General features: G+C 32.3%; 1 protein-coding gene across 1 annotated transcript in view; it reads right to left on the bottom strand.

The window, feature by feature from the left end:
- Positions 1-15,642, bottom strand: part of LOC135962817 (inactive rhomboid protein 1) — a 92,464-nt gene that overhangs the window by 56,709 nt on the left and 20,113 nt on the right. The window contains exons 2-4 of the mRNA XM_065514713.1: positions 7,764-9,095; positions 7,364-7,705; positions 7,047-7,301 (exon numbers count right to left, since the gene is read on the bottom strand). Coding sequence (XP_065370785.1) covers positions 7,047-7,301; positions 7,364-7,705; positions 7,764-9,095 — 1,929 coding nt within the window. The remainder of the gene's footprint in view (positions 1-7,046; positions 7,302-7,363; positions 7,706-7,763; positions 9,096-15,642) is intronic.

Below are 15,642 nucleotides of genomic sequence, written 5' to 3'. Positions count from 1 at the left end.
TGTGCATGCTTTGCGTATTTTGTTTTTTTTTTTGTGTTTTGTTTCTTTTGGCGTTGTTGTTGTTTTTTATACAACCAAACGTTTGTTTGGTTGTGTGTTGGTTTTTTTTGACAAAAAAGCAACAAAACGTATGCTTGGATGTGCATGCTTTGCGTATTTTGTTTTTCTTTTGTGTTTTGTTTCTTTTGGCGTTGTTGTTTTTTATACAATTAAACGTATGTTTGGATGTGTGTTGGTTCATTGGCTTGCGTATTTTGTTTTTTGTTTTGGTGTTTTGTTTCGTTTGCCGTTGTTGTAGTTTTTTGTGTTCTTGATAAATTTAGGATGCTGTACGCTGAAAGCAGGGCTGTCAGATGTGGCGATTTCTCGCCAAACGTGGCGATTTTTCATTGCCTTTGGCGACCAAAATTTACAATTGGCGACATGGCGATTTTTTGGCGATTTACAGACTAGTTGGCGATTTATTTTGTGATTTTTAACAAATTATTTGTTTTTCTTGAAATAATTTCTTTGATATTTATTAACCCAATAATTAATAATTAAAATTAATCACGTATTATCTGATCATATGGATGCAGGTAGCATACACGATCAAATAGTTTGAACAATATTATTTTTTTCTTCTAAAATATTTAAGCCTTCATTTTTAAATAATAATGGAAATATTGATAACTTAATATGCTCATTAAAATTGGCTATTGGTTCGCCGGGTTCTTTTCTGCCATTGGAATCTATCGATTTTGGCACAGAATTTGGAACGGAATTACAAAATATAAAAATGGAGGAATATGATGCAGAAATTTTAAAAGAAAATTGTTTTTTGTACTTAAAAAACTTTTAAAAGAAATGCTTAAACAGTTACCAAAAAATATAACTCTTTTTAAAGTATATAATGAATTTTCAATATTAAAATGTGTAGTTCAAAATTTATTAACTTAATTTAAATCCAAAAGTATCTGCAGGGGAATATGAATTGTAATGGTCAAAATTAGCATATATCAATTAAACTTAAATCTTTAAAGGTGAAATTTCAACAAATTTGTTAGATTTTTGGCCACAAGTTTACAATTATTGCGATGCAGCTGGAATTGTTAAAGGCTTAGCATTCTAAACATGTTAATTTTACCAACCAGCAACGCTTACGTAATAAAATTCAATACGAACTTTTAGATTCATTGATAAGAATAATAAGTTATAGGTATGAATGTTAATAAATTGTGTTGCAATTGATTTCAGCCTTCAGATAAAATGCAGTGATAATGAAACTGCAATTAATTTTTGAAAAAAAAAAAACTTTTGATATCAATTTAATATAAATAACTAATGTACTAGATTTAAACCGAAATAAATTGACTTTATAATTCATAAAATATGTATGTAGAATTCCCAAAAAAAAATTTTTGGCGACTTTTGGCGATTTTTCGTTTAGCTTTTGGCGATGGAGGTAAAAAAAATCTGACAACCCTGGCTGAAAGTGGGCAATGTACATACATATATACTAATTATAAAAAATAATAATGCATCCACAACAAAGGTGAAGGGTATATAAGATTCGGCATAGCCGAATATAGCACTCTTACTTGTTTAATTTAAAATTACAAATTATTGTTGAATGAAATATTATTATATGCTTAACTGGACGATAAAAAAGTAAAAAATCGTATAGCAGAAACGTAATCTACGGAAAATTCTAAGACAGTTTCCTCAAGAAACCATAGGTCTAAAATGAAATCCTATCTTGCGCATTTCGACTTTTATCCAATGATATTTCAGTATATATTTTTTTTAATAGTTATTTTATTGGATAAAAGTCGAAATGCGCAAGATAGGATTTCATTTTAGACCTATGGTTTCTTGAGGAAACTTTCTTAGAATTTTCCGTAGAATGCGTTTCTGCTATACGATTTTTTATGAAAAAAATCGACCCACATAATACTTTAATTCAAAATTTAAATTCATTTGTCCAATTCACAACCTAGTTGTATGTTGTACGTTGTATGTTACAACTATTGTGGTTGTGAACACAAATTTCGCCAAGTCGTAAGCTTACCCTGCCAAGCCTTGACAATTCCAAACGAAGATGATAACAAAAAACATTCCAACATCTATTAATATGTAAAATTAATAATGAAAGCGAACTAATGTGTGCATTGTGTAAAAAATGCAAACAATTGACAAATATTTAAAACAAATTATCGTTTTTCATAAATTAAATAAATTTACTGATTTCTGTGTTACCGTTTGGCTATTATTTTTCACTAAAATATTTGAATTTTTTTGTTTATGTATAAATATGAACTTTTGGTAACACTTAAATTTTCATACAACATTCGAAAAACATATGTAAAAATGTTGTAGGTGTTGTACAAAACATTTATATAGAAATTATCAACAACATTTGTACAACTATTGTACATTCAGACGACTTACAACTCATACGACTGTACAACGTCAGTTGTGAATTGAACAATTGTTATTCCATTTAGTCAAAAGTAAAAATTAATTAGATTAATACAATATTTAATAATATTACAAAATGCGTTATTTAAATACTATAAGCCAATATTAACTATGTCAAAAATTTCGGTATCAAAGTCTTCCGAATTATTAGGTTCAGAAATTTTATTGTACATTGTATTTGAGTTAAAAAGTTTTAACATTTCAGGAGATGGTTTGAACTTTCCACAGCAAATTGAATTACACTGTGCAACAAGAAAATCTTTCCCGAATGAGACCAACGGGAAATGAAAGTAGATAATTAGTATACCAAAACCCCAAAGGGTTTTTAAAAGATAGCTCGTGTTTTAAAGTTATTCACCTTTAAAGTTCAGCTTTTTTGAGTAAAAATTGTTCATATATATTTTATGAATAATCTATTGAAGTAAGTCAATATTTATACAAATTAATTTTAGTTGAATGTTCTCCTCCTAATATACTTAAAATTCATTAATTTTAACACTTTTTGCAGATTTATTTTTATAGTTTTTGGTACTTAGATACGCAATTACCAATTTTTGGACAATTGCTGAATATTGCTGTAAAAGTATTGAGTAGTGGGTATCGTGTATCGAGTATTTGCCATATTGTTTGAGTACTCAATACTCAAAAGTAGTTACTCAATACTTTTAGACTTGTATTTTTACAATTTAATTTATTTAAATTTAACGGTTATGGTGCAAAAAATGCATCTCTACTATAAATACAACTCAAATCAATATTAGAAATGCAACTCTTAGCGTAAACAATTTTCAAATCAGAATAAAATATTATTAAAAAAACTGGAATAATAGTTAAAAAGTTCAAAATATTTATTGATATGATCTTGTAAACCTAAAATATTTCTAAAAAGGAGTGATGTCTGCTAATACATTACCGAAAAGCTGAAAAATATATCGTTTTTAAATTTAAAAAAATCCGTTAAAAGTATCGAATAGTATTGAGTACCCAAACGAAAAGTGTTGAGTAGTATTGAGTAATCAAAAGTAGTAGAATGTTACAGCACTATTGCTGAACAAAGTATTAAGATGTTTTAATTTTTTGAAATCAAATCTTAGTTACCTGTTATAATAGTGCAACTTTTTGTGAATTTGTGAACCATTATTTATTAATAAAGTGAAAAGAAGTTTTTAAATAAAGTTAATTACTAAAATAAATATTTTTAATTTAATAAAGTTTGTGAAATGTCTTGCAATATAAACAATTTTTGTTACGTTTGTGGCAATTTCACACCACAAATGTTAAAACATGGTTCGTTTACAGAAGAATTTATATCTGCTTATGAGACATATTTCAATCATCCAGTTATATCAAAAGTGCCATGGGCTCCAAAGATTGTTTGCAAAAAGTGTTATACTAATCTAATGAGCTGGATGAGCAAAAGGATTACAAAGTTGCCGTTTGATGTGCCTATGATCTGGTTAGATCCTAATGGGCATAACACTTCAAATTGCGCATGTGTGAATTTCAAGAATGTTTTTTTGCCAATAACGAGCAAACATCTGCTTACTGCAAGGATGTGGACAAACTAATGAGCCAAATGGACATTGGTTACTATGCATCCACCAGAGCAGAAAATACCTCGAACTATATAATGTAGTTCATTTTTATATAAACTATGTAAAAAAAAATATAAATTAAATATATATGAAAAATTTTTACTCAAAAAAGCTGAACTTTAGGCGCATCACTTTAAAATACGAGCTAACTTTTTAAAACCCTTTGGGGGTTTTGGTCTACTGATGTTCTACTATCACTTCCCGTTGGTCTCATTCGGGAAAGATTTAATGACCCGAAATTTGATGCACAGTGTTATTTGAAATGTATGTGTTTAGTCCATTGGTAGGCAAAAAGAGGCATTTAATTTGTGTGCTCTTTTGGGTAAAAAATAAAATATCCACGCAAGCATTACTTGTTGGTACACAAAGAATATTTAAAACTAGTTCAGAAAGCTCCTTGAATGTGTTTGAATCAGCAGAATCTTTGTAGGAATAAACATTACACCAAAATACATTTAAATTTTTTCCAGACTCTTCTCCATAACAATCTTTCCATTTTACAAATGGCATTTTTCTCCATTGTTCTTCATATAAATCTTTTGGGATATTTGTGTTTAATACAGGATTTAACATTTAGCAATAGAACTAAAACTTGGTTGATCCATTGAATTACAGCATACACTTGGAGACAATTGCTTATATGTTTTAACGACTTTTAATTTTGCTTTTTTATATTCTTCTTCTTTCATAATAAGAATAATAACACAAAATTAGCACAACTTTCGAATTGTCAAAGTATAAATTGTATGAAAAAATGTTTTTCAATATTATCCATAATGTTAGCAAATCCATTTTTATACCCTTCACCTTCGTGAGAAGGGTATATATAAGTTTGTTATACCCTTCACCTTCGTGAGAAGGGTATATATAAGTTTCTCATTCCGTTTGTAATTTCTACATTTTTCATTTCCGACCCTATAAAGTATATATATTATAGATCCTTATAGATAGCGGAGTCGATTAAGCCATGTCCGTCTGTCTGTTGAAATCAGTTTTCTGAAGACGACAGATATCTTCGGGATCCAAATCTTCAATAATTCTGTCAGACATGCTTTCGAGAATTTTGCTATTTAAAATCAGCAAAATCGGTCCACAAATGGCTGAGATATGAGGAAAAAACCAAGACAACCTCGATTTTTGACCTATTTTTTACCTATAACTGGATTACTAAGACATTAATATAGACAATATGGATATCTAATGATAGATATTTCAAAGACATTGCAACGACGTATATAAGACCATAGTAAGTTGGACCTACAATGGGTCAAAATCGGGAAAAAAAAATTTTTTTCAAAAAAAAAAATTGAAAAAACCAAAAAAAAATTGAAAATTTAAAATAACAATCGAAAAATTTTTTTTCCAAAAAACAACTGGAAAAAAATTAAATTTTGTTTACTTAAAAATATTTAAAATTTTGAAGTATAATTTGGTGAAGGGTATATAAGATTCGCACAGCCGAATATAGCACTCTTACTTGTTAAATGTAAAAAATACAAATTTACAGATTTTTATCCTCCAAAATTCCCCAACAGATTTGGTTTATCCCCAGATCCCCTAACCGAAAATTTTATCCCCATTGGCTAAAAAAATCCTCCATTTGGGGATAAATCACCTAATCTGGTAACACTGTTCACATTTCATGTGTTCTTTTTTTTCGGTACTCTATAAACTTCGTCTACTTACTTGTTCGTATTTAATAAGTAAACATTCTCTTCACTTCCCTACTTGTGCTCTGATTATGGGTACAAATAAATACTACATTTGACGACGAGTTTCACACATGAAAAAAAAAACTTACTAGCTGCAGATGTTGTAAAAACCTATACAGAATCTTATAGTTCAGATAATTTTAAATATATTCTGAAAGTTTTACTAAAAACGGACAACTTTAACCCTTAAATGGTGAAGATCAAAGGTAAAATTTTGCAATATTTGGAATATCTAAATGAAAGATTTCGAAATATTATATATTTTTGGGACGATTTTAATTAAATTTGGGGCAAATATAACATAAAGTCCAGAATTTAAAATAACAACAAAAAATTTAAAATTAACCCTTAATAGCACTTGGGGTGAAAATTACTGTGTTTTTCGTTATTTTAAAATTTGAGGGTCATTTGGACCCCAAGTGCTATTAAGAAAAAAGCACATCCTAATTCTATTCATAAGTAAAAAATCACATTTTTCAAATATTAAAATAACAAACAAAAACCTTTGATTTTACGGCACTGTAAATAACCATATAGTTACTTTATAACCAAAATAATGATGTAGTATATTTTGAAGTGTTAGTAAAAAATGACCTCAAAATTTTATAAAAATTTTGGCCGGAATTTACCACTGTACATAGGTGCAATTTTTTTTGTTTGTTCTCTCTGAACAGGGGAGACCAGGCTTTCATGTATAAGAGCTATTTTGTAAACTACAGCTGAAATTGTACAGAAACCAGTGCGTGAATTGTACAGAAACCATGTTAGATATCGAGATAGATCTTTGTCATACACACTTCTGCTTTGTAGGATTTATAGATTTTGAGTTACTTTTTTTCATACAAAGTTGTCCAAATGAGAATGCAGACATCTGACAATAGTGTGAACATATTACGTTGTCATTGTCAGATTATTGTAAGATAATCGTCACTTTTTATTGTCAGATGTGCGAAGTTTGTGCATCTGACAATGGCATCATTGCCAGACCATTCGAAAACAAACAAAAGTTCGTATTAATAGTATTAAAAAACAAAAGTGAATCAAAATTGGAAAACAAATTTAAGTAAAAGAAATGTGGAATCCGTGTGGTCACACGAAAATATTATCAAACTTATCGAGAAAGTTGAGACACGGCGAAGATTATGGGATGCTGGTTGCGATGGGTATAAACTTTTTATTCGGCACAGCTAACTTGTTTCAGTTTTCAATTTGCATTTTGTTCATTGTTTTGAAAGCAACAATTTACCAACAAATTCCTAAACTGTCTAAGTAAACTTACCTCGGGTTTATACGGCACTAATACGGCGCTTGTCAAATTACCAGCTAGGCCTGTACCAATGTACAAAATCGCCGTTCGTATGGGTCCTATTAGACGTTCTAAGTCAGCCAGGAATATATGTTGGAATACCACTGTTATTACTAAATGCAGTATGCCAGCATGCATACATAGTGATGTTAAAAGGCGATAAAATTGATCAGGCACTTCAACATTAACAAATGGAAACATGCCACAAACATTGCTGAGACATGAAATCTAGAGAAAAATCATATAACTTTAATTCGATTTATTTAGATATTTTTGAGTGACATACATACCTGTGAACACAGTGATGCTTCCTCGTGAAAATACCCATTGACAAAGTCACAATATTCTCTGGTGGTAATTTGACATTCACCGTATATGCCAGTGCAACAGGGGTGGCCGATGACTTCACATACCATATGCTCGGCGGTATGATCTTTAAATCGAAAGCGTTGTGAAAAGGAATTCGTTTTGCGACAAATTGGCCATTTGGTGATATCATCTGGCCATTCGTAGGGAGCAATAGATGCGGGGGCATCGCAATACTTTGGATCTAAACCGCATACTGAGCCGGAAATTCGGCCACCCGGTCCAGATTCACCGGGTGACCATTTTTTCCACGTTGATATAGATTTCTATGTAAAAAAGCAATATTAATATAATACGTAGTAAACATTTTTAAAAATGTCTTACAGTTGGAAATAGACCTCGTACAGAGCAGTCTGCTTGTGAACTTTGTACACATCCTGAATCATCGTTACGAATACAACATGCGGTTTCTCGTTCCTGACGCCTTGTTTTCATTACTACGTCAATTATTTTCACGTCCCTTCTCATGCACGTTGCAAATTTGGCACCCATATGCACCAAGTCTTGATTTCGTGGACCAATCCACACATTGCGCTGCTCTGAGTGTTCTACAGTTTGTAAGCTTAGACTAGTAACCAATACTTGGCCAGTTCGCTGTTCAACGCCGAAACCTATCGGTCCAATGCCATAGCATAGAAGGGAGAAAAACAGGACGATTATCTGGACGGTGTTAATCCAGTATGTAAAGAAAGGCCGATGGTCGGTCCGATCATCTAAATCGTTCGCACAGAATAGTTTTATTCTTTTTGCAACGGGACGTTGGGAATTTTCTAAGACGCCATCTAAAAGTTGAGCCGATATACGATTACCTCGTATGCCGTGTAACTGCTGTTGATGCTGCTGTTGGTGGGAGATTTGTTGTTCTGCGCTGGCGTGAACCACTATCGGTTGATGCACTGTCAGAGATCCGTCATTCTGACCAATGATATTACTTGTGCGCCAACCTTGCTGACTGCGCTCGCCGCTTATAAACATCTGGCGTTCCACACTAGTTACTCGCATTGATGAATTAATGGATGAATTGGAAATATTGGTAGCATTATTGCCTGTATTCGCAGGACCTGATCCCGATCCCATCACACCGCTTGTGTCCACTCCAGGAGGAGAATCGAAAAACACTTCGTCATCCTGTAAAGCAGACAAGCCTTCATAGAACTCATTTCTCGTTACGTGACCACCGTTATTCATGTGGTACTGAACATGAGCAGGTGCAAAACTACGAGACCACTGGCGTCGTTTGTATCGAGACGTTTGGTGTTTGTTAAGAGTATGCTTTATAAAACTAAAGCTTTGCACTAACATACTAGCTACAGAAGCTTTTCGCTCAACATGATCCCCCACTTGAAAGTCAACATTGTAATGCGGATGATGATATTGGTCACGCTGACACCGTCCCCTTACATGAATATTATTGCCAACGTTTACACCACTGTTTCCAGTACTATCACCACCACCATTATTTAACATTGTATCGTCACCTTCGGTGTCTTGAATGGGCAATATATCTGGCCTCTCAGTAGTATGCCGCTGGTGATTATGGTGATGATGATGATAGTGATGCTGTTGATTCTCACTGTTAAAAGCAGAACAGTGAATACCATTGCGTGGCATAGAACCACTGGTATTATCGTTCGAACAAACATCGCTAAGTTCAGCCTTAAAATAAATTTATAAAAACAAAACATATTTTTGATTAAACAGTCATGTCGTCTTATTTAGCAGAGTAAATTAGGGTGGCCTCAAACAAAGTATTGTGGATGTTCCCAACTAAAATAAAAGTTTAATTTAAAATTCTAAGAAACTGTTTCTCTAAATTATTGTCCTGATTTCAGATTTGGTGAAAAAATTTGAGCCAAATCGGACTACGATTTCTGGACGCGCTCGAGGTCAAAGTTCAGATATATGCAAAATTTTACTATTTATATGGAATAAATAGGTGAAACTCGTTAACTTTCTGCATTGTTTTCTAGAAATATGTAGATTTATTTATATTAATGAATATTACATTAAAAAAAAATTTTTGAAATTAACCCAGTATCTCCTTTGGGTCAAAACTGACCCAAAAACTGTATTATCGCCAAAATTCGAAAAAAAATCAAATTCTTCAGTTTTTGTAAAAATTTTGCTACTGTACGTAATAAAATGTGTAATGAAATATAAATGGCAAAATTTGGTTAAAAAATGTTGAAGTTATTACAAATTCGCCAGACCATTAACGTGTCTCAGGCCAATTGAACAAGAAATTTAGGAAAAAAAAACGTTAACCTTTAAATCGTGAAGGTCAAAGGTCAAATGTTTCAATATTTGGAATTAATAATGAAAAGACAGACCTGTCGTTTACAGTGGATAGACGTGTTTTACATCGCTCTCACAAATAAATAAAATAATTGTGAAGATAAATACAAAAAAAAAATATATACAAAGATAAGTAACAGCGAATGGACGCTTATTAAATACTTATAAATATATTTAATATTGATTTAAACCAGAGCCCGGCAACACATGCGATTGGTCAGTTGTTGCAAGAGTGAAAAATAAGAAAAGAGAAAAATGTATACTCTCAGAATCACTACAACACAGGCATGGAAATTTTAATTTTGAAATGGTGGTATTTTAATTAAAAATAATATTTTCAAATTTAAAATTTCTGTTAGACTTCTTTACTTATATCGATTTAAGAAAGCATTTTAGATTAAAATTCGTTAAAAATAAGTTTATTTAGCAAAAGTTTATAATTCTAAAAACGTACACCATACGTTGATGTTAAAAATATTAAGTTTTTCATCCCTGCATTAGTAATCTTCATGTACAAAAGCAAGAAACGTGCGACAACACAACCTTCTTCAATGAACGCTCAAACGAGACTGAATGAGTTTTTAATATGTGTGAGTTCGTTGTTGTAAATTTAGTAATGGCCGAAAAGCACGCGTGCATAGGAAATGCCTAGCTCTGTTCTAGAGCTTTTAGCAGCTTTAATGTTAATGTTAGAAGCATTAGCAGTTAATGTTATTATACTTATAAACAGCGTGTTATCAACATTGTTGATAAGTAGAAGTTCCTACTAATGGAAATGTTTAATGTTGTTACAGACCGTTAAATTCAAATCGATAATGCAATTTCGTAGCAAATTGCAGTCAGTCAGTTGATCATAGTCGCTGTTAGAATTAACATTAATTGTATTACCAGTGTATTCTTGTACATTCTCAGTATGTAATGCAGTATGTGTGCATTAAAAGACTGTGGCTATTTAAATTATTGTGTAAATTTAAATAAAGAGTTATTACAAATTTTAAACTAATGATTGCTTTTATTTACCATTAAATGAATACGGTTTATTTAAAGGAGACTGATTCTTTGTCTTTCGTTTTAAATAAAACACTTTTTGTTTGTTTTTGATTTTAATTTGTATTATTTGTTTTTTGGTTTAGTTCACTTTTTATTTAATACAAAAACAAAAATGTTACACTGTTTAATGTTCAAAGTAGAGTGATCTTGTGGTATCATCTTTTTGTGGTGAGTTTTGAATGATTTTACACCGGCTTTCATAAGTCCGCCCATGTGTGGGGCTCCTAGGGGAATAAACTTCCAGTCGATGTTTTGATGACTAAAGTGTTGAGTGACTTGATTTTGAAGAGTCTTTATGAAATCTAGACGGTCTTTTCTGATGAGTTCTGCAGCTCCGACGAAATTTTTCCCATTGTCTGAGTAAATAAGTGCGGGGCATCCACGTCTTCCAATGAAGCGGGAAATTGTAGCTAGAAACGATTGCGTTGATAAGTCACTAGCTGTTTCAAGATGTACGGCTTTTGTGGCGAAGCATACAGATATGGAAATATACCCTTTGGTGATAAGATACGATCGGCCTGTGAATTTTTTGATCTCAAAGGGTCGTGCGAAGTCTACTCCGGTTGTAGCAAAGGGTCCTGTGCGTTCTGGTTGTAATGATTCGATTTTGTGTCTGTTTTTTGTACAAAACACAAGTTTTACAGTTGTGAATTACGCTTTTGACCAGTAATTTCAATCTGAATATCCAATATTCTGCGCGTAGAACTCTAGTCATAAGTTGATTGAATTTTATGCGTAAATTCAACTAGTAGTCGTAACAGCTTTGAATTATAAGCAACATTTGGTAGCGTTCATTGTACATTAACGCTGGTGATTGGGCGAGTCGACCATAGGATCTTTAATGCCATTGCGATCCAGAATGGATTTGAGGTCATAAGACTGCTGTTTGATGCGATTTTCTGCTTGAGTTTCAAATTTGTGTACTCATCGGGGAAATAGTTTTGTTGAGTCCATATAATGAGTCGATTTTTGACGGATTCTATTTTTTCTCGTGTGATTTCTGTTGAAGATACGCGAAGATGGGTTCGGTTGGTTATTTCTCCAGAGTCGCATGACATATGCAAGTACTCGATATGCGCGTGATAGGTCTGATAAGCGATTCAATAGGTATTCGCGAGTTGTGGTTGCAACTACTTTTACAGTTTTAGCTTCTAAGTTGGTTTCACCTGTTTGTGTTGGTATCGGCCATTGATTTTTATACAATTTTAGCCAGGAGGATCCAAACCACCATAGGCTGTGTTTTTCTAATTCTTGGGGAGTCCATCCTCGTCTTGCTACATCAGCTGGGTTTTCTTTTGATTCGATGTGTTGCCAATTTCCAACCTTATCTAGGATTTCTGAGACACGATTTCCTACGAAAGTGTTCCATGAGCAAGGGGGTTTCTTTAACCAGGAGAGCACAATTGTTGAGTCGGTCCAGTAATATGTGTTGACAGCCACTTTTTCCCAAATTTCTCTGAAACTCTTTTTCCCAAATTTCTCTGAAACTTGAATATAAAAAACTTTTTTACTTTCATGGATGTAAACCTAACACTTGGAACAGTTCTCAGCTGGTGTTCTACAGCTGAGAACTGTTCCAATCGAATTAAGATTTTAACAAGTAAGAGTGCTATATTCGGCTATGCCGAATCTTATATACCCTTCACCTTTGTTGTGGATGCATTATTATTTTTATAATTATTATATATGTATGTACATTGCCCACTTTCAGCGTACAGCATCCTAAATTTATCAAGAACATAAAAAACAACAACGCCAAACGAAACAAAACACCAAAAGAAAAAACAAAAACAAAATACGCAAGCCAATGAAACCAACACACATCCAAACATACGTTTAATTGTATAAAAAACAACAACGCCAAAAGAAACAAAACACAAAAGAAAAACAAAATACGCAAGGCATGCACATCCAAACATACGATTTGTTGCTGTTTTGTCAAAAAAACCAACACACAACCAAACAAACGTTTAGTTGTATGAAAAACAACAACAACGCCAAAAGAAACAAAACACAAAAAAAAACAAAATACGCAAAGCATGCACATCCAAAAACATACGTTTTGTTGCTTTTTGTCAAAAAAACCAACACACAACCAAACAAACGTTTAGTTGTATAAAAAACAACAACAACGCCAAAAGAAACAAAACACAAAAAAAAAACAAAATACGCAAAGCATGCACATCCAAAAACATACGTTTTGTTGCTTTTTTGTCAAAGCATGCAATACATTGTGTTTTTTGATGAAATTTTCAGAGGTTGTCTCGGATTTTTGCTCATATCTCCGTTATTTATGGACGGATTTTGCTGATTTTAAATAGCAAAATTCTCGAAAGCATGTCTGACAGAATTGTTGAAGATTTGGATCCCGGAGATATCTGGGGCCTTCAGAAAATTGATTTCAACAGACAGACAGACAGACAGACACAGACAGACAGACAGACAGACAGACAGACAGACAGACAGACAGACAGACAGACGGACATGGCTTAATCGACTCCGCTATCTATAAGGATCCAGAATTTATATACTTTATAGGGTCGGAAATGAAAAATGTAGAAATTACAAACGGAATGACAAACTTATATATACCCTTCTCACGAAGCTGAAGGGTATAAAAATTATAGTAAAATATAAAATAGGTATACCATATTACCAGAACTTACTCTATGTATGTATATTTTCTATTTATTTTTTAGTTTTTGTATACATTTACAGAATATATGTATATTGTTTTACTATAAGTGAAAAATCTGTCACGTACGGTATGTCACGTACGATATTAAATTTTATTTATTATAAAATCATCCAATGATTGTTTTTATTATTTTTTTTTTAAACAAACACAAACTGCTAAGCCTTTGCAAACACCAAGAGTCTGTGGCGGGAATCGAACCCGTAAACCTCAGATTAATAGTCCACACTATCGACTAGTCTATCGGGGAACCCAAAATGATGGATTGTAAAGGAAAAATATTTGGTTTAGTGTAAGAAATTAAACAAAAACATAACGCCTCTCACGATTCCCAAATTTTCGCATATTTCTACATGTAACTCAAAATTAATTCCGTTTTTTGTCACATACGATATATGTACCTTTATTTAGCTCGATATTTTGGACAACAATGTTGGGAAAGAACTTATTATTTTTTTTAAATACTCATAATCTTTGTTTTGTTACATTGAATATACAGTCAAAAAGTTTAGCAAACCTATAACAGACTTAGTAAGAAACATGTATTTCAATTAGGGTGAATTCCAAAATGTCTGTATGCAATGCAGTCATATCTTTATCAAAACAAAGCTAGCAAACGCGTAGTTAAAATTTAAAAAAAAAAATTTGCATACTGCCTGTTTTTACTTTTTCATACATTTTGCGATATGAAACATTATCAAAGTTTACACGGTTGCGTTAAGAATCGCTCGACTTTTTAAGGTTGCATTGCATACAGACGTTTTGGAATTCACCCTTACTTTAAGCTAAAGATTAAGGCCCTGAAAAAGTCGTGAGTTCCAAACATTGTTTTGTGTAAAGTGTGTAGTGATCATTTAAGACAGTGGGAAAACAATAAATGTTGTCTTTTAAAGTTTAGTGTAGCAATGATTTGGATATATTGATGAACGCTATTTTTGTATTGTTAAATCACATTATATTAATAAAAGGAAAATGACATATCCAGAGTTACCGTTTGCAGAAAACCTCCACTGTACTCAGACCACGTACCATCTCCTATGAATCAACATCTATCAGATTTGTCGGACACTGAGATATTGGACATTTTTTCGGATAAACAAGACAGCAATTTTGAAGTGTTAACAACGCCTTCACTTTTTCACAAGATGTCTTAAGTGACTTGATAAGAGATCTTGACCTTTCGAAAGAGAGATCTTAGCTGCTAGCATATAAACTCAAATAAAGAAACCTTTTAACTCAAGTTAGGAAAGTTTGATTTAATCACGTTTGCGAAAAAGAATGATTTTTTTTTGCTCAGTCTTTTGTAATGGTATTCGTTGCTTTTTAACGAAAATGGGACACTCAATTTACAAAGCTGATGAATGCAGATTGTTTATGGATAACTCAAAATGAAGTTAAAAATGTTTTTTACTATTGATTGGTGCTTATTGCTCATTCTACGAAATAAAAAGAGGAGTATTGATATTTCCTCGATTTAAAAGTGTTTAATTTCTTATTAGGTCAACAAAGTGGGTACACTAAACATGGTCATTCGATTAAAAAATACTGGCCTCTGAGAGAAAACATTACACCTCAAATTGGGACTTATGAAGCAGTATGTAAAGGTATTATAATGATAAAACCGGTATATGTTTGGTCTCTCTTTCAAGAAAGTTTCCAGGTTTGAGTATAGAAAAGCTAAAAGCTGATATTGTTGATGGTCCACAAATTAAAGACAACGATTGCATACTTTCAATTAATGATTTAGAAGCAGCGGATTGGAAATCTTTTGTTGCCGTTGTAAGAAATTTCTTAGGAAAACAGAAGGCTAAAAATTACAAGGAATTAGTTATAGAAATTTTAATTAGCTTTAGAGTATCACACGGGAGAAGCTTCTAAACTGTAAAATAGCACGGCGCTACAGTGAAAAAAAAAACTAGCGTTGATTATAGGTATTGCTGAGAACATTACAAATTGTGTCAAAAAATTTCAGAAACACCCTCAAATTCAGTTTGAGGGTGATGTTCGTCTACTTTTGGAAAGATCACGCTTTAAAATGACGTGCATCTTTTGATACATTTGTAAGTTATATGTAGATTTGGCATAAGTCCAATAATACAGATCCACACAGTTCTAAGCGGGGCAAAGATATTTGCTTGATGGGAGCTACACGGGCCTTTGAAG

This window comes from Calliphora vicina, chromosome X (genome assembly GCF_958450345.1).
Source record: "Calliphora vicina chromosome X, idCalVici1.1, whole genome shotgun sequence".
In the NCBI taxonomy this organism is placed as follows: domain Eukaryota; kingdom Metazoa; phylum Arthropoda; class Insecta; order Diptera; family Calliphoridae; genus Calliphora; species Calliphora vicina.
This window is presented reverse-complemented; position numbering and strand designations above follow the sequence as displayed.